The sequence below is a fragment of the Acanthopagrus latus genome, chromosome 12, assembly GCF_904848185.1.
Source record: "Acanthopagrus latus isolate v.2019 chromosome 12, fAcaLat1.1, whole genome shotgun sequence".
Taxonomy (NCBI): domain Eukaryota; kingdom Metazoa; phylum Chordata; class Actinopteri; order Spariformes; family Sparidae; genus Acanthopagrus; species Acanthopagrus latus.
The window spans coordinates 19,349,749-19,373,270 of NC_051050.1; the positions used below are offsets into that span (position 1 = coordinate 19,349,749).

A 23,522-nucleotide genomic window follows, 5' to 3' on the forward strand; every position below is an offset into this window, starting at 1 on the left:
AAAGACCCAAAACTACATCCTTGTCTATTTAAAACCATTTCTTTCATTATAAAGTATTTCTAATGGGAATGTTTGTAGGACTGATACAAAGGCAAGAATTTTAAATAAAGTTTTTCTCATAGTTTATTTTGAGCCCAGAGTTCAAACCTCTGGGTGCTCCAGTTTTCCCCAGGCACGCTGCAAAATATGCAAGTAAAGATAATAGATGGATCGAAGCTTCATACGAAAAGGGAATTATGCCAAGTTCTGAACAGACATTAATATTTAGCTTTCTTGATAAGTGGCTCTCATCCTGGAGGTCAGGACCTCTTAAGGAGTGCCAGGAAAAGTCAGAGGAGTTGCCGTCCCCTTTAAGAGGAATTGAGAGCCAGGAGATGGTTACCTTAGTTTAGCATAAAGCTTGTCTGGCTAATCCGTACAAAAAACAGAAGTGTAAAAATGGACTGTTTCTTGGTCGAGTGCAGATTTCCAGCAGAAACTCCAAATGATCACAGGACAGATCCTAGCTAGCGGTTTCCCATTATTTCTAGCTAAATACCAGGTTTATACATTTTCTCATCTAACACTGCCACCGAGCAAATGAGTATAATTTCCCAAAATGCCAAATGCTTAGCATAAACACCTGAAACAAGGGTAAACAGCTAGGATAGCTCTGTCTGAAGTTAACAAAATGCACTTTCAAACTCCTCTAAACCCAAAACCAAAGTGAAACAAAAATTATGGATTTTGTTATTTTCAGACAGAGCCATGCTAAATGCTAACCCTGATTCAAATCTTTATTCTAAGACAACTAGGCTTAGAAAAGGTGAGTGACACTGATGTGTATTAGGATGTGTGAGTATGCATATGTTTTTGTGGGAGGGTGTTTCAGTGTTTGAGTTACAGTACATATCTGTAAATGTATCTCTGTGTCTAACTCAGTCTCTCTTGACTCCCCACACAGTCAGCTCTTTGACAGGGCTGCCAGAAGCCGAGCCTAATGAAAGGATTAGTATATGGCAGCAGTGAATACTGGACTGTGCTCTAACAGACGGTTGAATCAGGAGAGACAGGGCGTCTCTCCAGCAGGACCTCCACCGCCAACTTAGAAAATGTTTGAGGAAAGGCTGCTCAGGGAGAAGTGGATGAGCGAGAGCTGTAGAGCAAAACATGGCTGCTGTGATGGAGTATCATCCTTTCAATTAAAGGAAAATCCTCATGATGTCATTTTATGAGTCCATAAATCCTCTGAAAAATATGGCGTGACATTAATAGTGTGGTAGCGGCTTAATAACTTTCTCTGGTTGGTTCGCAAGCGGCTCTCATTACTCTGGTATCCATGTGAACACAAGCTGGGAACCTTGAAATAATTACATCAGTTCCCCCAAATGACTTTGACTTTCCTGCCTTCATGACTTCCCATAATAAACAACACTAATGCCAGTGAGTGACCACAAGCCTTTCACACAAATGAAAGCATGCACTTAGTTCTGACATTGTGGAGGTCGATTTGCCTTTTTATCAGGGACCAAAAGCACTACTTTGCATTTTTTAACAACAGTAAAACTAAGAGCAACATGCTTATTCTTATACAAACATTGAGCCACTCCAAAAAAAGAATTAATGACACAATAACTTCTGTCACCTTGGATATACAATTTATAATATATACAACATGTAAATTCAAAATTCACTCAAATTTAAGAAACCAGGAGCAGTAAATGCCTTTGGTGATAAATGTTATAAGGCTACAGCCAAAAGATGATTAGCTAGCTTGGCATAATGACAGGAAACAAACCGAAACATCCAGTCTCAATCAGTCAAAAGCTAAAAAAAAAAAAAAAAAAAAAAAATCCACCTATCACTATTTAAAGCTCAGTGAGTAACACATTATATTTACATTATAGTTACTTGATTACAAAAACAGAAGTGTAAAAAATATAACATCAAGTGTTGACCTTTACTAAACAGATATAAAGACATCAGTTTGTGGTTCTATGGGGAGTTATTATGCCCCTGGCCAAGATATTATCCGTTAATTACTTACTACATTACTTATTACATTTCGGTTTGGGTTTTTTTTGTGGACTAAAGGCCATAAAACACTACTGTATACATACAGCCGTAGACACCATGGACTTGTACTTGTTCTGTATATGCTATGGACACATTCCACACATGTGCAGACATATTCTATAGCTTGTTGTTGTGGCCATGGACAGGTCCGTGAGATCACAGCAAATTGAAGTCCCATACGTACACCCTCTGACAATGAAACTTAGACCCTAACGACCCTCATGCACTTGCAGATATGGAAAGTAAAATTTTGGGCTTAATCTTTCTTCAACTAACTTTTATTGCTGTCTAACTCACTGAAAAAAGTTTCAGCACATTATAAATATAAAAAATATAGCATTGCTATTCTTGAAAATGATACTGAAACAAAAATCTGTTTGTTTTTTACAGCACTGTATTTTTTCCCCTGCAACATAACTTAGACATATTACTTTTTAAAAATCACCAAACGTATCACAAACACAACAGATGCACAGATCCTCTGTGGCAGAGCTGCCAAACCCTGTTGTTAAGTAACAAGAGAAAGATTCATCGCTGCAAGGCGGCTGGTGTGACTGAGATTTATGAGCAGAGACTCGCAGTCAAACCACTGGGAGTGAATGAGTCGATTCAGTTCTGGTTACTGGACTCCCCATGGGGATAGCTACAGCTGCAACACAGGGACACCGACAGATAAATAATTATCTCTGATTTCTTTTGGTGGAGGGATGCATACACAGGCGTCTGTAATTTCCTGCTTTGAATTATTGTACGATTTTTATATTTCCTTTGCACATTGTGTAAAACAAATATTATTATAATAGGAATGATTCAGATTTCCACAGAAGAAATAGTCCAGTGTAGTTATGGTCTTTAGAGAAAGATCTCAATATTAGATGAATTGTCATGATATGTTTAGCATTCAAATCAGCATTTTGTACATTAACGACCCCAGAGGATGTCTCTTTCAGAATTTGTCAATTGACTAATGTTTTCCCTTTCAGTTTTCAGTGAAATGTCAAACTTTGATGACCCCCAAACTTTTCCTCATCGCCATCATCAGGATTTTAAAATTTGTGTTATACTTTAATTAATACCCGCAAAACTATTGACACTCCCATTAGCCTCAGCTGTTTTGTGTTTAGTGCTTACTAGTCAATGTTGCATGCTGATGTTAGCATTTAGCTCAAAGCATCCATGTGCCCACACAGAGCATGGCTGCAGCCTCTGAGCTGTGTTAACACAGTGATGAAGTTACCCCAAGGCAGTCTTTCACTTGAATTACAATGTATCTCTTTTAGCCTACAGAAATCTTTGTTGATGATACGCCTCTATTCTACGCTTCTTTCCAGTAAACCCAAACGGAAATGACATAATCTGAATGTGTGACCTCAACCTGACTTCAACCAACAATATGCACATTTTACGGCATGTTAATGTATTTCATTATATTTGTTCTTGTAAAAAACCTGTTCAATTGTTTAATCACAGCAGCAGCTCATTTCAACAGGAAATGGGAACCTGAGATTAAAATATACACTTCCTGTTTTCCCGCGTCTTCCCTCTCTAACTGTGTCGGGCAGAACAAGAAGCTGATAATCATTTCCTCACATTTGTTTCAACCTGTTCAGTACACGCCACCTCCGTCAAAGATCTCACTAAGAGGCGTTTGCCAAATCCTCTTTGCGTAACAGAACCAATGAATCTACAAGCTGTCAGGCTTGTTTACCAACAGAAAAACAACACAGAGGACACATTTCTCCCACTTCCTCAGATGACAAGTGATAAATGTACTCTCCCCTCTTCTCACATATTTCATTCTCTCTGCTAGAAATAGACAGCGATGCTGTGACGAGATGTGGGAGAGGGTCAAACACAGAGAGATGAAATAAATAATCAAACTGTCAAAAGGAGAGAAAAGGAGAGAGGAGAAAGAGGATGATTTAGTTCTTGTGGGTGACCAGAGATGTTCCCAAAGCTGAGCGCTGCAGCATCTGGTTCAGCCTCTGAAATCACTTCCCCACCTCCCGCTGCTGCTTCCTGCCCACGGGTCATTTGTATGTGTGTGTGTGTGTGTGTGTGTGTGTGTGTGTGTGTGTGTGTGTGTGTTCCATTTGCAGCAAAAATATTAATGTGTCCCTCTTAACACCTGTTAAAAGTGCTGTGTTTATCTATATTGAAATGAGTCAGAAGGGAATAAGAGGATGAGAAAAAAGAGAGTACTGAGCAAGGCTTCTTCTCAGTCCTGTTACTGGTCGACAGTCACACTAGTACAGGAGAAATCACACACAGCTGACAGGTTATCCGTGTGTGTATGCTCCTCTCTGTCCAACAGCCTACACAGGCCGACCTTTGAATGTCTGAGGCATTTGAGAAGCAACCTTGTGACCCTCTCATCATGACAAATGTGGCATCTCGGCCGTGCTGTCGGATCCAAAGAGCCAGTTCTCTTTCCTCGCTGCTGGTGTTTAATGTATTCGAGCTCAAGCAGGTCACTCTGAAAGAATAATGTATGCACTGAGACCATACAGTGTACGCTCTTTTCAAAGGCAGGAACACTCTGCAGATGCATTAATTGAGAGGATTTGAGTGTGTGTCTGAGTCTGAGAAAAATTGCAGAGAAGAGAGGAGAAAACCACAGAAGAGAAACTGTATCTGCTTTAAAGGATCTCCTCAGTGTGATGCCATGTCGGAGCTCTATGATTGCAAGATAAGCTAATCTTAAATGACTGCTGACTGTTTTCAGGTTCACACTCAAGAGCCGTTGTTTTCCATAAATTTCTGCAGGTTATGCAAGTCTAAAAACAGACTTGATACATGAGTTGCACAATCGATCACAGTTAAAATCCACTTAGTATTAAGTTCTGCCAAAGTTACGTAATCATTGCAAGTTTAATGAATATAAAGCAGTTGGATTGATTCAACGTTGCATTCAATAAAGCTAGGGGACCAGCAAATGGATGGTTAAAATCTGATCAGCAAAGGCTAAAGAGGGATTATTGACTATGCATTAAAGGGCAAGTTTACCCAAAAATGAAAATTCACCCTCCTTCAGGTGGAAAGTCAGGTGAAGTGTTGAAGTCCACAAAACATTTCTGGAGCTTCACAGTAAAACAGCATTGCAGCAACCTCTTACATTATATTACACCGTATTTCCTTACTCTAATAAAGAGTCTGAGCACAGAGGATGTTGTCAGATTGTAAAGCCCACTGAGGCAAAGTGATAGTGATTTTAGGCTTCATAAATGAAACTGACTTATTTTAAAACAGAAAAAAAACAACTAATTATCTATTCAAACCCATTCGGTTGGGTGAAGATTTCTGGAATCTGCATCTACTTTAGTGGTTTGGGAGAACACTACAATGCCATGAAGCTCCAGAAATGTCCTGTGGACTACGAAAACCTTACTTGACCTTTAATCAGCATGCAGGTGAGCAGATGAGACAGATTTTTGCTTCAACTTATCCTTTAAGAGTTGAAGGCATAGCTACGGAACCTTAACATGCAGCCAGTGCACGTAGATGTGTGCCTTTTCAAAAACTACATATCAGAACAGCACTGACAAACATGGGGACTACACAAACTGTGACTGTTCAGCGTCGGCAGCTTATGAGAATGATGCAACGTGAAGCAAGTTTTAAAAAAAAGCCTCTGTTAGTTTCTCATTTAGAAACACACCTCCACCACAGTGAACACAGTTATTGTACCTCCAGGAATATAAATAAAGCACTATTCATCCATCTAGTGTTGTTATGTTGTTGTCAATGAAAGGAATGTGATGAGCTATAAATCAATACCAGCACAGTAAGTATCTACGACAGGACCATCATTAAGTCAAGTTAAGTCAAGTGAGTTTTATTTACTGCATATAGAGCCATATCATAACAGTGTTATCTCAGGGCACTTTTCTTGTAGTGCAGGTTTTAACAGAACTCTTTTTACTATTATTATTAACCCCTGGTTTCACATAATGTGACCAACAGTGTTTCTTTGTTAGACCACCCCTGACTGATAAACACCCAGGTCTTTCAAACTCAAGGCCACCAGATTGCACACAGGCTTTTTGTTTTGAGTGAGTCGTCATTAAACCCCAAGCTGAGATAACCCCCGGTGACATCATTAGACTTCACTCCTCCAGAGCTGCTGGAGACATTATACAACAGTTTCCACCACTTGGAGAGTATGATGAGTGAGATGAGCTTTGTGCGAGTTCAACTTTAAAAGTCTCCACACTACCACACAATAAAATATTACAGACATGATGTTATAAATGTTGAATTACACACCTGAAAAAAGTTTTGAGAGGCTGACCAGATGTGTCTCTGATACCGTAATTAATGGAAACCAATGGATGCTTGATACAAAGTACATTTAAGTCTATCTATTGGGTAGAATTGCACCAATCTCCCAGTATCAGACCAGTACTTTACTGGTAGGATATAAATTGTGCAATCCTAAAAGTAAACTATATTTTATCTGGAGAAAATCAGCTATAAAATGCAAAAAAAATAAGTTCTTTAAACTCATGGTTTCTCATTCAATACTCATCCCAAATCTAGACACGTTTATATGAGAGTGCTTGGGTGCATTAATCTTTTAAACAGCGCCCCCTCCTCACATACACATCAAATCTATCTCAGAAAGTGGCCTCTGTGATCATTGCAAACAACCCGATAAACCACAGAACCATGCATGTTTAAACTCTGCTCCACATCGTCTGCCTTCATCCCCCACTCCTGTCTTCCTACAGCCTCTAGTGGGCTGTGTATTTGTTACAGGTCAAGGATGTTAATGCATTTTATGAGCACGCTGGCCTCAGTGAATGTCAGGGCTTCGTCTGCTCAGACGGCTCTGTCTGAACTTGCCCTGCAGCTATCTGACTGTAAAAATGAGGAATGTCCTCTTGGGAGGAAACAAGGAGAGGAGAGGAGAGATTAATTAAGATAAATGTGAAAATGAGCGTGGAAAAAAAAAAAGGAGACTGGTGAGAACGTCAACCATGCCCACGGATTACTTGAGGGAACTATTAAGCTAGTAGATCAGATATATGGTGAGAGGAGAGAATGGAGAGAATCAGTATAAAGTGAGCATGTGGGAGGAAAAGAAGGCGCGAGACTCAGAGAAAGGTTTCTTTGATGTCTCCTGTCCCCTCAGGTGATTCTGCCTCCCATTCATTAGGGGCCGGTTTCCCCGGAACCTTCCTGTCGACGTGCCATCTGGAAGGCCCTTAAAAAACACCACATTACACTCCTCTACTTCACTACAAGCGGCCCGTGTTAACATTCATCCACTGCCATCCCTCCCCCTCCTCCTCCCCTCTCCCTTTCTCTCCGCTGGTCCTCAAAGTGTCCCATTTCTTCGAAGTTAGGTTAGATTGTATCAGATGAAACATTAATGGGCCCCATGGGGAAAATGGGTCATAGCAGCAGCAGAGAATATAGATAAAGAGATAGATAGGGGAGATTTTTCACACATTTCTGACTATTTATATGCAGTTAATTCATAATGAGTATAGTTATTAGATGCAGCCCTACTGCCGCTGTACATGTGACACTCTTTATTGAGCATTTTAACATCTTTCAGCTCATTGTTTTGATTTAGCAGTTCAGCTATGGGATCAGCCAGTTATCCTACTGTTAAATTGGGCATTTTGGCCAGTCAGAATGTGTTATTATGTGTTTATTACAATATAATATGATTAACAGAAGTTGTCTGGTTGTTGCCACTCAAAAGTGGCAATTTAATATTACACACAGCCCAGATTTCCAGGACATGACACAACATGGCTCCATACAGCTCGTCTAGTGTCATTCAAATCTCCGGAATCCCCGAGATTACGGGGGTACAGATTCAGATTTCTTTTTATTTACTCTTGATCACTAAATCATGGTGTGGAGTACAAACACAATACAAAACTATAATATAGTCGTAAATGACAAGAATAGATTCCCAGTACAATCCAAGTTATTCAAAGAGAGGTAAAACATTGCTCAAATATTTTCCTAGTTTATAAATAATCTCTGTTTTATCGGTCTGCAATGACAGCTTAATTTTATTTGGGTGAACTTATCCTTTGAGGGACCCTTAATTATGCTGTGTGTTTACTGGTATATTGTTATCAAATTGTCTTCAGTGTCGGCTGCTGTATCCTATTTGGACATCGGGTATCTGTCTGGCTCTTATCGAGAATGGGCGATGTGCTGTGTATAAAGACAGAAGAACTATCTGTCAGCCATCATAAACAAGTGACTCTGATGCCATCCACAATGAACAGTGGGGTACACAAACATTGATTTTAGTGCCCGTTGGAGTCAAAAAAACAAAATTGATCTCTTTCATTAACCAATACAACAATGCCAGCCACCACATAATTCTACAATGTGCTATTTGTGTCCGTCCAGAATGGGGAAATTAGTGGGCACCTCCTCATTCAGTAAAACACAATGAAAAACCACAACACAATTCCAGTAGGGCACTGCTCATCTCTGCCTAATTGTGGTGCGACACAATAAACCTTGGTGTGTTCGGTAAGACACTCCCTCTGCTACGGGCTTCTCAGTTGCAACGAAGTACATACAACGAAGGTCAAAAAAAATTGTTGCTGTTATGCTGCAAAGATTATGTTGATGATGGTGATATATGTAGTTTGGGATTGCTTCACAAAGAAATCCACAGTCCAGCAGCATTAAACAACTTAAACAAATCATCCACAGGCTTGTACAAGCAACCTAGAGAAAGGATGAGGGTCTCATTTTTCACACCATATTACAATCCGCTCACATATGGCCAATAAAATAGTGATTAATACATGTATATTGCTACAAATTGTCACATAAAGCCCCTTAAATATCACTGGAATTTAAAAACATCTTAATCAAGGTTTAGCACAAGATGCTATCGATCCCAGCTGTGGAGACAATGGTAGAATAGAATTCATAGAATTGTCTCCTTGTGAGAAGGAGATCAAGACCTTTAAATGTGCGTTTGTATGCAATTCATTTTATGGAATATCTGCCTTTCAACTGGACCCTGAGTCTATAACAATGTCTGCTGTTCATCGCAGCCTATCACCTGCACCGCACCATCATAATTGCACATCATCACTTTTGCAATTCTTGCCACTTGGGTAACAGAGGTCCGCTGAAAGAGAATCTATCGTACGGAAATGTTTGGCAAATGAGTTGTGAAAGCGGTAACAACCGCGGGCCGATAACAGTGAGGGCCAGAGCTCATTACTTCCCTCTTCTCCCTGGATGGTAAACTATCACACAGAAATTATTACCCAGCAGAACAGAAGACGTTTCTCAACTCTAGCTTCTTCGCATGCAAAAGCACACAGTAAGTGGTTTGGTGCTTAACACTCAGAACAAGTTCTGTAACAAAATGAAACTGCTCCACCTTGAAAGTAAACATTTGTTCATCCGATGACAGTTAAACCTAGGGGCAACAAACACTTGATTGCCATGCATAAGCTCTACTTTTAATTCAATGCTTTGCATAAACCAACTGAGCAAGGGCAACTGTAATATCATCAGAGGTAGCATGTCAATACGCTGCAGGGGACGTTACATCAGTGCCATTAAAATGTCCGGCGAGATCCTGATATCTGATCTGTGAAACATGAGAGTACATGATGTCTGCCAGGCAGCAAAACACACACTCACAGACATGCTCTAAACACACATGTAGGACACACACACACATATTGAGCATCTAAAGGGGACAACTTTATCTTCCAGGCACGGAAAGGCACATATATGTCATCAAGTATCACATCAATTATTCCAGTGGATCACTCATATAGGGTACAGGCATGTCAGTAATTTACCCAGTGCATAATGCATATGTGTACACTCTGCAAAGTCTTTCTCTTCTCTGCTTGCTAAACAACTCCAAATCCCACATAATCTCCGGTCTCATTCTTCCAATATGCGCAAAACAACTCTGGCAGCTTGCAAACCAAATATTTCTAGGTGCTAGGTGCCTGCTAGTGAGTGCACTAAGCAGGATTAGAACCATTTTCCCTGATAAAACCCACCAGCACACTCTGTATGCTGTGTACTGTATGCAGGCATGTGTGTGTGTGCATGTGCGCGCGTGTTTGAGTGTGTGTGTATGTGATAGCAGAGGAACACTGTGGAAAAAAGACGCCTGCACTTACACTGAGTGCATGTAATTCTGTTATCTGGGTCTGCTCTATCTAACTGAAATTACGGTGAGCGTTTTTATTTTTTTTATTTTTTTATTCCTCCTTTCTGATTTTGCTTCAAAGTGCCCGACTGATTGATTACCTGGCTGCTCTTTGATAGTATTTGCATTTAAGGGCTGTTATTATTTATATCAAATATGACAGAACAAGTCTGTCTCAGCTGCAAGGATGGATGAGGACGTACAAGTTATTCTCAGCCACATGTTTGTCAGCTTTCATAGCGAACGTGCTTGATCTGATCTCACTGCACATGAAAAGTTGCTGAATGTGTCCCATGAGTGCAGCAAACTTAAAGTTAACATTAAGCAGCGTGCGAGTGATCAACACAAGCTCGCGGTTAAGATGTTGTGGCTATGTTTTCTTTATTTTTTTTTTATTTTTTTTTTTATGTCTGTCAGCTAACTACATCTGTAGTTAACATGCCCTTTCAACTGACCTCTTGCTCCGCCAGTCGTTGCTTTAGTCCATCCTGAGTGAAGGTCTTGTTTTGTCCCGCTGCTGCGGTCCCGTCCCGCAGCCCTCCACCGGTCCACTGCCGACACTTGCGGAGTGCAGGAGCGGGTATGAGCGTTTGTGCCGCCAGCACACAGAGGCAGATTAACACCGGAACATGAGGGCTGCGGCCTTCACAATAAATACAGCACAAGCTTCGTGTTACTGGGTCTGGTTCTAGTAAGAACACACACAGGTTTACCCAGTTAAATTTTTTTTTTTCAAGCCCACTCAACTACCTTACAAACCTGTTTCACGATTATTTGACCGGTAAACATTGCTTTAAGTGGGTTTCAGTTTTAATATGGCACAAAGTTAACAGCTAGGTAAACTTGCTTGCTTAAAAGAAGTCCGGAGTTATAACGTTAGCTTAGCGTTGGCCGTCATAACGCTCCTGGAAAACGGGGAAAGCTAGCCTGACTCCGCAGGCCACCAGCTCCACCAAACCTCACTTACAATAGACTAACACATAGGCTTTATCTTGTTTACAGCGGGAAAGTGTAAAAACAAAAGAATGGCGGTTTTAACAGGGTTAAACTATGTGATGGAGCTTTTCTGATCTTCTGTGAAGTTGCCAGGCAACAAGGGGAAATCCAGGAAGTAAGACAAGGTTAGCGGTTTCCCGCTGCAACTGTCATTATACTTAGCTAAGAGCTAAGCTAAAATAAGCTAAGCGGTTGACAGCAGTAGCTTCATATATTTATGTTTATAAACTACTTCAATCATGAGAGGGGTGTCAGTCTTTTCATCTGACACTCTAAATAAATAAAGTGTTGATGTGTAAATTCCCTCTTTATTTGTGCTCTGTGTATAAGTGCCTCAAAGTTTCTACATTTTTGGCACTAACCTATACAAAGAAATTAAAAAGAAATTGCATTGTCTTCATTTGGATACATATTATGCAAATAAATCAGAATTGTGTCTTTATTGAAGTCATTAACTAATAAAGTTTGTAGTCCCAAAACCTAGAAATTGGTTAGCACTGTTGTATATCCGGTTCCCACCTCTCCTCCCTCCAAAACTTTTACATTAGGTGTGTGGGTAGCATAGGCTTAAGATGTAAACATACATGACATACAATACACCATTAAATGTCCCACATTTAAAATATAAAGCTCTTATGGCAAAAATAATAATCATAATGATAATAAATGAAGGTACATCAACTCACTTGTCGGTGACAGTAAGAACAACCAAAACAAAAACTGAAAGCAAGGGGCAAGGAGTAAATAATGGTAAACAGTACAGTGCAGGACAGCACTGCATAGTAGCATGCTCAAAGAAAGAAGGTGTAGCCTATATTGAAAACACCAATAAAAGCAACTGTAAATTGTAAATCGCAAGGTAGGCCTATTACTATGGTAGGCTACACTGTGATATTTCTATTTTTAACTAAGTAAAATAACTAAGTACGTTATCTAAGATGTCCTTCCACCTCTCATTATCATATACACACACACAGGCCTGGCAGTTCTTATGTTTGGGGGGGTCACGCAGAACGCTTAAACAAACATGAGTCTTATTGTGAAGGTCTTGAACGGAAGTATTGATTGTTGCCATGGTGAACTTGACACTGGCGCTCCTTCATGCGGGCTCCGGCGGCTCTCCTCTCCTCTCCTCTCCTCCCTCCTCCTCCTCTCTGCCTCGCACATAAAGACAGCCTTGTTAGTTCAATTCAAGACACCGTTACAGGAGGAGGAAACACTACTGCCTTTCATTTCCGAAGGCAACGAGAAGTCCGACTGACTCCTATAAACGTGAAGTCGACATAAAGATCCGTCTTAATCTTAAAGCGACCTGAGAGATCTCCGCACAGACCGGGCTCTCAGTCGGGCAGCGGGCAGGAAGCTAATAGGGAAAAAACAGAGCGCTCAGCTGCTACCATGTGGATAAAATCATGTAGATGTCAGCTGTAACTGTGTGGCTGAAAGTATTCCTCTGTGAGCTTCAGCCTGCATGTTTTCAATTATCTAATTACTTTTACACAGAAGTGTTCGAGTCTTTCACTCAACTAAAACAGCAATACCACTGTGTAAAAACACTCAAGCCACATCCAGTGTGTTAGTCTACAGAGCCAGAAAATAAGAAGGGGAAATATTGACCTTTGACCTCACATCATGACACACACAGGCACCATATTATAATGGAGTCACACACACCCCTACACCCATTACGATGATGTAATTAGTTAGGTCTATAATAAGATAAACCGACTGCTGGATGATATGAGGGAAGGCTGGACATGGGGAGGTGAGAGTGCACAGGATGTGAGCATTAAAGATTCCCTCCAAACACAGCTTTAAGATATAGAGAAACGCTCAAGTAACACAAATAATAATAATTAGAGCCCGACCGAAATGGCTGATATTAGCCTATCACAGATATATTGGTAAAGGTGTATATGTTGACCAGTATATGCCAACATGAAGACAAGAGATTTATAATCTTGAAAAAATTTTGGCTCTCCATAACTGAATAAACAAGTTTTCCTTAGAGGAAATTAAAGCCCCCAGAGCACTGTTTGAAGCTAGAAAAGGTGGCAGGGTCCGCCACATATGAACAAGGAAAAACAGTATGAAATTGTGTCTTCCTTTAAGGTTCGTTTATTCAGTGGTGAAAATGAAGAGGGTTTGTTTATCCAAATTTCTTACCCAAAACAACAGAGTGAAATGTTTTAACATTTTAATTGAAGTTAACTGTTTCAATGCACTTATATAACGTTTACTGTCAAGTTGTGAAATATCCTGCTTCTGGTTCATATTTTGTTGGATAACCACATTTGAGGTATCACTGCAAAAAATGTATATATGAGCCGATACATGGACATTGCAAGCTCCCTCACACTTAACCTCGGTATCAGCACTGGCCCCAAGATTCCAGTCCTGGTCGGGCTCTGATAATTATTAATGTTAAATTTAATAACCTATGTTTGAATTGTAATGTGAAGCCCATCTACTCCTCCTTCCTCATGGAAAAACCCAGGATTTTTCCAAATGTTGTTTTTTCATAAGTTAAACTGATGGACATGTTAACGTGTCCCTCTCTTGACTGTGAAGTGCATTATCAGTGAATGAATGCTTCCAGGCGAAATCCTGCTTGTATATACAGGTCTTGAACTGAAACTGAGTGCGAGGACACATACACTTTCCTCTGTCATCAGAGCCGAACGGAAACAGCATTCTAGAAGTACTTCTTCTTTCTCCTTTGTACACTTTGTATAGTTCTTCCTACTCCTTTTCGAACATGACAGTTGTGTCGTTTTATGACAGTGTCTTCATCGAACTGATTGCCGAGGTTTATTGTTGTCTCCATTTTCATTTTGTCCTTCTTGATTTGTTATTTGAAGGCCTCCCCCCACTTTATTTAATGTTTTTTGACATGCTCGAAATTATGATGTATCAACCAATCAAAAATCTACGCACAAACTGCGCATAATTCTGCAAAGTGAAGCTCCAACAAACAAAGAAAGAAACAAAAGAAGCAACAAGAAAAACACATTCACTCTGCTGCAGTGGATTCAGGAGAAGCCTCCCTCAGTGACACAATTGTACAGAGAAGCATTGAAGGATGTCCCTATGGAACACCTGAGTGCTACTTTAAAGGTTAACGACAACAACCTTTTGTATAATATATAGCAGCCACTCCCCGATTATCTTCCCAGTGATCTTGTTGGACTATTGCAGAGAGTGCCGGCACCTTTTCTTCACAAATCAGTCACGGACACCAACATATTTCTTCCTTAGACATGATACGTATGTAACTTATGATATAATCCACATGTGTGTTGATTAAACCCATGTACGTGATTATGAGTTTTTAATTTGGCAAGATCTATGCTGTCCGGTTCTTTGCTTGGCTCCACATTTTTACTGAGAGGGTGATAAACTCAACCGCGGGACAAGAAACAAAATCATCTTGGAAAACTTACTTGCGATCTATATTCCTCTAAATTGATTATACTGGTATTTGCAACGGCTGCTTGGAGGCCAAAGTTGGCTCACCATAAGGCTAAATTTGGCCAACAATATACATCTAGTGGGGGTGGAATTTTAAATAGTATACATTGCTGCATGTGTGTTTTGTTTAGTTTTTTGGTGTGAAAGTGCTCTTTATCAAACTAATCAAATTAACTTTTTTTAAGTAGCTCAACATCCAGTGAACAACATACAGTGAACAACATCCTGACCTTAGACCTTAGATCTGAGCAAGGCAAGCAGTGACAGTGTTTAGGAAGTTGGTCACATAAGGGGATTTGGTATCAGTTTTGGTCCTCCAAGGAAGTGAGTTTGGGACATGTATTTGTACAATGTGCCATTCAAGTAAAATATAAAGCAAGTGTGCAAACTGTCCAACAACTACACACTGTCACATATATGGCGAAACAGTGACCCCACGTGGTTGAGAATGGAACTGCAACTTCCACAAAGGTGAAACAGAGGAACAACTAGATCAATAAAGTTTCTAGTGTGATTTTCAGTATGTTTGTCTCTTTGTCATGCTAATTTGAGTCTTGTGCTTTTGTTTTTGTCTTTGAGGAGTTGCATCATTTTGTTCGGATGCACTGTGAGAGATCCAGGAATACCTCCGAGACCTCTCCGTGATGAAGGACCGCATAAATACATCTGATCCAACCTGAGGAGAAACATCATCCTCAGCTTGAATTATTCCTGAATGGAGCCTGCGGGCGTTACCTGGCGTGACAAGGTGTTTCTTTGAAGACTTGCAGCACTTAATACAACAAAGCAGAGAGACGTGGAGAGATCCACCTGTGCATGCTCATCGTAATGTCATCACTGCCTGCTGGATGGATGTTTTAAGTACAAAGTGATAAGAGCGGTGTCAGCGCGCACATGGGGGAACAAGGCAATTAGAAGCAAGGCTGTGAATGTGCCAGCATGTTGGAAACAATGTCCTGTGGGCTTTGTGCATCTTAACGAGACAAGAGGGAATCACTCTGTTTGTTCAAACATACAGAGGCTCACTGACACTGTGTTGAACATGTGAGATTAAACAAAGGAAGACAACATTTCTGTGACCAAAGAAAGTCATAATTGGATTTTTTTTTAATAATAATAATAACTGTCTGAACAACTCATTAAAAAACAACATACAAAAATATAAAAGCAGCTCAAAGTAGAACTACAAGTCCAGCCTTTAACATACAAAAGCAAGCTCTCTGGAAAGCAGTTATCTACTTAATGTGGTCACAGTTTAGCTGTTTAGTGCATTAGCCTACAACATTGACATGTGCATTTTTTTGTTTTTAAACAGAGAGACAAACTACAGACACTACGACTAAACAGACACACCTGAGGTTTGTCTTAAATGCATAGAATGTTTAGTAAAAGTCAGCAAGTAAAAGCAGCGTTTCCCATCCTTTAAAAAAGGTGCGATGTGTAAGAATTAGCTAGTTAGCTCAGCGGTTTGGACTAGGAGCTTGTGGACAAGGGGACCGCCAGCACACTTGAGCTTTGGACTGTGACCGCCAGGGCTAGCTGGATAGCATGCTATCTTCAACATGATAATATAGAAATCGCTATTCAATCACATTCTGTTGATAATCTTAGTCAATTTTCAGCTAAATTTCTTACATACTGCCCCTTTAAAACAATCAACATGTAGTTACAAACCCCTCATCATAGGATGACTTGTGAGCAATTCAACCAAAGTTAGACTTCCGTGTCAGATTATTTCATTTGAAGGTTTTTTTTGACAATGAAGAATTAAAAAATGTCAAGGATTTGACAGGAAAAAAGCAAAAGTCCGAATTTTGTGCAACAACAATATAATTTGTTTTTTCTCGCCAGGTTGGAAACCACTGAACCACTTAAAGTGAAGGTAGAAATATTTAACTGGTTTTGTTCAGCTCTCTAATGTGGCTGCAGGAGCCCCAGTGAATAGACAGGTGGACATTTCCCTCCATGTCGTCCTTGTTAGCGTTGTGTTTCTAACCCTTAAAGTTCTGGAAGATCTCCGCAGCGTCCAACCAGGACCTGAAGCAGGCCAGGCCTCGGTCTCTGATCTGTTTCCTGCCCTTGTCTGTGATCACGTCGCCGTTCTCCTTCACAATCACCAGTTTGGGCACAGCTGTGATCTTGTAGCGCTGCCTCAACTCACTAAGACAGAAAAAGAGGGATAAAAAGCGTGACTCAATACAAAAGGACACCCGTCATAACGGTTACTTTGCTTACTCAGCTTCCAAATGATATGCTTGACAGTGGTGGAAGCCTGATTACATGTAGTTACCCACGATGTTTGTACTTCAACCATTTCAATTTTATTCAACTTCTGTGCAACATTTGAGAGGGACAATGTGCTTCACTGCCATTATGGAGTTACTTGACAGCTTTTTAAAACCTATAATAATCATATCAAAACTGATGCAAAGTTATACAGTCAATTAAACTGTATAACCTTTCATTTGACTTTCAGATTTCTTTATGTATTGTGCCTTTTCTACTTCTACTTGGCTACATTTGGCAGATTCATATTTCACAGTAGTTATATTCAACTACACAGTGAAATTCAATATGCATGCAGTTACTTTTCAAACACAGATATTCATATTATCTGGTTCCAGCATCAAAGATGTTAACTTTTGCTTCTAATCTCACACTCACATTGATTATTTGAGGACATTCTCACAAGAGTTATGAAGATGTAAAACTGGAATGGACATTTTCAAACGTTTTCTGACATTTTTGTTAGTTATCATAAAGCCGACTGACGGCTAACCCTTTGAATGCAGGGTTTTTATTGTCATATTGATACTTTTACCAAAGTAAGGGAAGGATAAGAGCACTTTCTCCTCCACTGGAGCTTGACCCGGTGAAGGTTTGTACTCAAGAGGACAAACATTATGCTCCTGCACAGTCACAGATTTAATTTGATTTGATTCTGTTATAAACAACATAACACATATCCGTATATTAACAGAATAAAAGACCAAAATTCATTTTAACACGGCATTCAGAGACAACAAAATATGTATTAAAAAATATTTATAGAATACAATTAACAACCTTTAAAATTATTACTGGAAGATCAACCTTGAAGTCAGTTTCACTCTCAGCTGTTGGAGACAGTTTGTCTGCTCTGCACCTGAACCTGCAATAATCCCTGAGAGGAGGGTGACCCCTTTACATAAGCTGGAGCAGAGCCTAATAGGCTGTATAGACAATAGTGTTAAATCCTAATAAGATAAAAGGCAAATAAAGCACAACTAGGAGCAACTAACTGTGTTTTTGACATACTTTAAACAGCCTGTTGTGGGTAAATTCAGTAAGTATGCAAACAAGTTCAACAACCGAACTTCCACTGACTTTTCACTTACTGTTTATAATCGTCCGTCCAGGGCAGAGCCAGCCAGTCTCCGTGCATGTCGTGATAGTACTCGACCATGTCATCGGGCGACTTGTCGGAGGAGACGAACACGATCTCAAACTGAGCCGGAGGTTCACCCTCGTCCACCAGCTCCGTGTAGAAGTCGCACAGGATGGGCGTGAAGTCTCGACACGGCGGACACCATCCAGCCGAGAAGTAGATCCCCACCACCTTGTTCCTCAGCGCCTCCTCCGGGTCGACGAAGTCCCCGTCTTTATTGAGCAGGGTCCGGCCGGTGAACACCTCCACCATGGCTGCTATAAGTCTCTCTCTCTCTCTCACACACACACACACACACTTCAAAAACAAGGACAGCTCCAAGTGTTCGTGTTTGTCATGTTTCCGCGGTTTACTTCTCCTACTTCACCGTCGTGTTTACCTTTTCTGCCAAAGCTACTTACAGCCAATCCTGGTAATCACCTGCGGACCAATGAGGACACGAGAAGCCGGCGTTGTAGTTCATTAGCCATGTGGCTTTTAAACGCAGCTCGTATGCTAGTTCAGCCGCAGCACGACGTCTCACAGCAGTTTCCGGCAGCTCAGACAGGCGCATGCGCAGAGCCGCATTATGTGATGTTTGCATTTTTGCAGTTGCCTTTTACTAATTATTTTGATGATTATTTTACTTTTTACACTACACATATATTTTTGTTAATATAGGCTGCCATATTCAACCATTTCTCTGTACATTTATATTATTTATTATTTATTTTATTCAAGACCCAATGAGATCAAGATATCAAAAAGACCAGGCCAAGATAGCAGTTGTACAAAATCCCAACATAATAAAATGCCTAAAACATAATGATATACAAACAATACAAAAAATAAAACAGGAGAGTGGAAATCTTTAAATCTGTATAAATATTTACATGAAAATATTTTCTCTTCTTCTTCTTCTTTTTCTTCTTCTTCTCCTTCTTCTTCTTCTTCTTCTTCTTCTTCTTCTTCTTCTACTCTATCGGTCATTTTTCTCATTTTCTGCCTCCTTTGTCGCTCCTTTCTTCACTTCCTTTTCCTTCCACCCTGCTACTTTGTCCTTTCACCACTTCCTTCCTCCACATTTTCCATTTTGCCTCCCTTCACATCCGATATATGCTACACAAACTTCGTAAGAGATATTGGGATATCTAATTAAATTTTGATTTTAATTCTCTATACCTATGCCTCCCCCCTTCTGTATCTGTGGGGCAGTTTGAAGTTTGAGTTACATTTAAGGAAGCTGTATCCATGCACTGAGGAAAAAAGACACTTTTTGCATCACAAAATTGTCTAAATACTTTTGGCATGTGGATGGTTTGTGTGTAAATATTGTAGTCGGCTGAATTACATTTAAAATACTAGACTTAAACAGCTTAAAGTGTGTCTATGGAGTACATGTGGAGGTCAGTGTGCTCCTATCCCTCCTTGTTACTTTAGTGAAGTGGACTGAGGTGATTTGGAATGAAACCCGTCCACTCTCCTTCCTGGCGAGCCCACTGCTGTCCATTAGTGGAGTCAACTGCTGTGCTGAAACACTGGAGGGACTTTTCCTTTTTCAAACACAAGGATCTTTTTTTTAAAAAAAAAGAAAAAATCTCCCCAAACAATTTCCACCAACATGAGCTCTAATTCCAATTTATCCAACATGCGACGGCTGGTGGAACAACTGAAGCTCGAGGCCAGCGTGGAAAGAATCAAGGTAAAGAACAGAAAGAAAACAGTAGAAAGAAAAAGAGTTCAGAGTTTACTAATGAGTTGATCTTGATTTTTTTTTTTTTTACCTTTACTTTAATAAATAATTATAACCAAAGAGAAAGCACTACTGTATTAGAGTCAAATGATAAATTACAATACAGTCATTTCCTTGTGTTTTATTTTTTTATTTGTTTTGTCTCGTCATAGCACAGTCATTTAATCCCTTTTTTTAACACAGTAACTTACTCAGATTTAGAATATAATTATAAACCAATAACATTATTCAAATATAGTTAAAACAGTTATATTGAATTTAGAGGATGGTGAGAACATGTCTATTTGTGCTCTTCCCCAAACACACTATGGTACATTAAAATGTGGGATATTAGTGGTTAAACACTAAGATAGTCAGATAGTCTGAATATTAACAGACTATTTGTGTGATGTATGTTTGTATAAATTTTTAAATTCAACCGTCTGAATGGTTTTCTGTGTCTTCTGTATCCTTGTTTTTCCTTCGTTTTATGTTGCTCGGTTTACTCCTTTGAGATTTTTAGCCTTTCCACAGCTACCTTGTAGATGTTTTTTTGTTTTGTTTTGTTTTTGTTTGTTGGATTGTTGTTTTAAAGATTAGTTTAACAACTTTAACAGCTGAATTTGAACCTTTTGGCCAACATGGCTTGAACTATGAACTGACCCTGTAAAACATTTTCTGATAAAGCTCCATTCAAAAAGGGTGTTCTGGCATTAAGCGTGAAGTACTTACTAAAACTTAACAGATAATTTACAAACCATCAATAAGAACAACTTTTGAGTTGCCAGGTTGTGGAAAATCATCCACATACGTCAAACTTGCGATGTCCTTTTAGGCCAGATTTCATATGGAGACCCCTCATAATAAGTCATCATGTCTGCAGTAATAGCGTGTTGAAAACAACCAGAGTGCCAACAAATTAACCAGTTGTAAAAAGCACAAATAAAAGCAAAAAGACATATTAAGTGTGTTAAAGTTAATAGAATGCAAGTGGTCAAAACTCCACATTGGAGGTTTGTACCTTATTGATTAAAGTTGATGGACAGACCTTGCAACCCAAAAGTTATTCACGTGAACACGGCTCGGAGCTGATCTATAAAGCATTAGTAAAGATTCATTAACCCAAGGCATCATTAAATGCTTATAAACCATTGTTAAAGCCTGACTCATCACAAAGTGGTGCCATCTAAATACATATGTCCGTGTCTGTGTTTACAGGTGTCGCAGGCGGCTGCAGAGCTCCAGCAGTACTGTCTGCAGAACGCAGGCAAAGACGCCCTGCTGGTGGGAGTCCCGACAGGCAGCAACCCCTTCAGAGAGCCGCGCTCCTGTGCTGTAGTGTGAAGGTCAGAGTCCACGACGTTTAACTGTGCCTTTAACTGTGAGCAACATCTAACGCTGTGTGACAAGAATAAAGAGACCTGCACTTTCTTCGCAGAGGAAGAAGATGTGGAGACAGCTGTGGCATCTCGCGCACAGAAGAAAAGAATTTGCATTTTATTTTTTAAACTATTTTCAAGATGTAATTTCATGTTTTTGAAGATTAATGTTCTGTTTTGCCATTTAAAAAAATGTTGTTTTTTTTTAAATAAAAACACACACATTAAAGGGCTTCACATAAATCTACTCCATCTTAGTCTTTATTTAAACACCTTTTGAAAACTAATCCCATAAAAGTGTTATCTCCGGATGGCGGCACACTCATACAGTGATCATCTGTGGATCACACACAGCGGATGTTTATAGCCGGGCCCTAAATTACGCCTTGGAATCTCGCGGCGTCGGAGCTTCCTGATGTTCAATCTAAGTTAGGAGCACGGCCAGAGAGAGAGAGAGGAAACTGGGTCTTCCTGTTCAAAACTGCAAAGACACTCAGCACACAGTCACACTTTATCCCGCCTTCCAGCCTCCGAAGGTTTTGGGAATTTATTTGCGAGCTCGAGGCGATGCTAGATTAGAAATAAAACGTGAATCACCACCATGTGGAAATTGGAAATCATGAATCATGTTTAAGGGGTGTTTAGTCACACAAGTCAGTGTCTGTTTATTTTATTTATTGTGTATAAAATCTGAAAAAAAAAAAAAACAAATCAAAAAACAACAACATAAAAATGGAGCTTATATATATCTGAGGGTGTAGACAGTCACCCCAGAAAACGTCTAGATCAGCCGAAAAGAGGTCTAGCCGGTCATGAGCTCCATAATTTTCACTTCCTTTTCCTCTCAGTATGCTGTTCTGGGACGAGTCTCAATAGGTTTTTTTTTCCCATTTTGATGCCTCCTTTCCTAACATCCTTTTTTTTTTACACGCCAAGGGCTTCAGATGTTTCTTGTTCTCTAAGACTTATTGCATGAGAATGAGCAGAAACAAAACAGGATGCAGAAAATAAATGATATCTGTATGAGAAAAGGAAAACCAGGGGAAGGATCTGAAGAGGAATGTGAGGCTGATCCCTGTCTGAACATCAGTTTTACGCATCTATAACCCCCAAATATCTTGCAACATACGAGAGGTTTGACCGAAGAAAGCTTTCCATACAACTTTTGTCTTTGTCTATTTTAGCTCAGCGTGCTTTAAATAAGTTACCAGAGAGACAAGTCCCGTTCAATAAGGCTCTTTGAAAGACGAGAAACTGATTTTCCACTGACTATCCTCATTTAAATTCTCAGTTATGTAACATGTTTTGTGTTTCTTGTTAATGTTTCTTGAATGTTATAATAGAACTGCTTTGGTATTTATATTCAAAATACTCCCATCTTTTACATGTTTCAAGATTATTTCTATACAAACTTGATATCTATTTTCAAACTTTGTTAATTAAGAATTTAAAATGTAATTAAATAAAGTATCATGAAGTATTATAATAAGTGTATAAGTAAGTGTAAGTGTATAAGTGTATTTATCACTGCTCTTTTAAATATGCCAATATTTAGCATTCATATAAGTCATTTATTTTGTATTATAGGGAGGCTTTTGACTGTTTTTAAAATATAGACACTCTTGCTTAGTGTAACTTTGTGTGCAGTGTTTTGGATATCGGATGCTGATAAGAATGTCTTTTTTTTGTTGTTGTCCTGGTATTTTTGAGAAATGAATGTGAGATGGGGCATCTGTGCATATAACATTAGAACACAGTGTTTCAATAAGGTATCAAAAGGAGCACATGAGAGTGGTGCCATCAGAAACAGCAAAGTGATCAGAGCACAGAGTAAAGTAACATCATACTGTAACAGCATACACCAGAATAACATATAACATAAAACTAAGGAATGTTCGTCTGTATTAATACAGAAATACAATAAAGCATAGTACAATAAAACAATATGATCTTAATATTCAAGTAAGATAATATAGTACAATATGGACTATAAACGTAAGTGTATGAGGAAATGTGTATAACATCATATATGGCCCAGCATATATCTTATAATATAAAGTACACAGAAACATTATAAAGCATGCATATAATATATAAGAAATATGATATAAGTAAGTATCTCAGAATAAATTACATATTTATTATTTATGCTATCATTTCAAACCAGTCACACTGTCTATTACTGATACGGTTGAATCTGATCTTTAAAGCACACCTGCATGGCAGTTAAAAGTGTTGTGATGCATCAGAGTCATGCTGGATGTTGTGAGTACAGCCTGACATCACTGCTGGCTGCAGCTGCAAACCTCTGAC

General features: G+C 39.4%; 3 protein-coding genes and 1 long non-coding RNA gene across 7 annotated transcripts in view; 2 read left to right on the forward strand and 2 right to left on the reverse strand.

Annotated features, from left to right (window-relative positions):
- The window catches only part of csgalnact1a (chondroitin sulfate N-acetylgalactosaminyltransferase 1a), a 34,614-nt gene extending 21,538 nt beyond the window's left edge, over window positions 1-13,076 (reverse strand). The window contains exons 1-2 of one of the 2 annotated variants that reach the window (XM_037117431.1): window positions 11,908-13,076; window positions 10,681-10,868 (exon numbers count right to left, since the gene is read on the reverse strand). The gene's annotated coding sequence lies outside the window, so the exon portion shown is untranslated. Of the gene's footprint in view, window positions 1-10,680; window positions 10,869-10,984; window positions 11,350-11,907 lie in introns of those variants that run through there. The other variant, XM_037117430.1, reaches the window with a different exon arrangement.
- On the forward strand, window positions 10,171-16,011 carry LOC119030085. Its single transcript, XR_005078158.1, has 2 exons — window positions 10,171-10,250; window positions 15,272-16,011. It is a non-coding gene; the product is annotated as an uncharacterized LOC119030085 (long non-coding RNA).
- nxnl2 (nucleoredoxin like 2) lies at window positions 15,782-18,656 on the reverse strand. Of its 3 annotated transcripts, none has more exons than XM_037117433.1 (3): window positions 18,521-18,656; window positions 18,070-18,416; window positions 15,782-16,852 (listed from the first exon to the last, which is right to left on the reverse strand). In XM_037117433.1, the coding sequence occupies exons 2-3, from the start codon at window positions 18,369-18,371 to the stop codon at window positions 16,684-16,686; spliced, it is 471 nt and encodes a 156-aa protein (XP_036973328.1). In that variant the 5' UTR covers window positions 18,372-18,416; window positions 18,521-18,656; the 3' UTR covers window positions 15,782-16,683. The 3 variants fall into 3 exon arrangements, with proteins under 3 accessions (XP_036973328.1, XP_036973329.1, XP_036973327.1); XM_037117434.1 differs by having other exon boundaries at window positions 18,070-18,414; window positions 18,499-18,611; XM_037117432.1 differs by lacking the exon at window positions 15,782-16,852 and having other exon boundaries at window positions 18,066-18,414; window positions 18,521-18,639.
- Window positions 18,657-19,594: 938 nt separating this feature from the next.
- On the forward strand, window positions 19,595-21,456 carry gng10 (guanine nucleotide binding protein (G protein), gamma 10). Its single transcript, XM_037117429.1, has 3 exons — window positions 19,595-19,800; window positions 21,049-21,176; window positions 21,269-21,456. Exons 1-2 carry the CDS (start codon window positions 19,720-19,722, stop codon window positions 21,172-21,174), a joined length of 207 nt encoding a protein of 68 aa, XP_036973324.1. The 5' UTR covers window positions 19,595-19,719; the 3' UTR covers window positions 21,175-21,176; window positions 21,269-21,456.
- The last annotated feature ends 2,066 nt before the right edge of the window (window positions 21,457-23,522 follow it).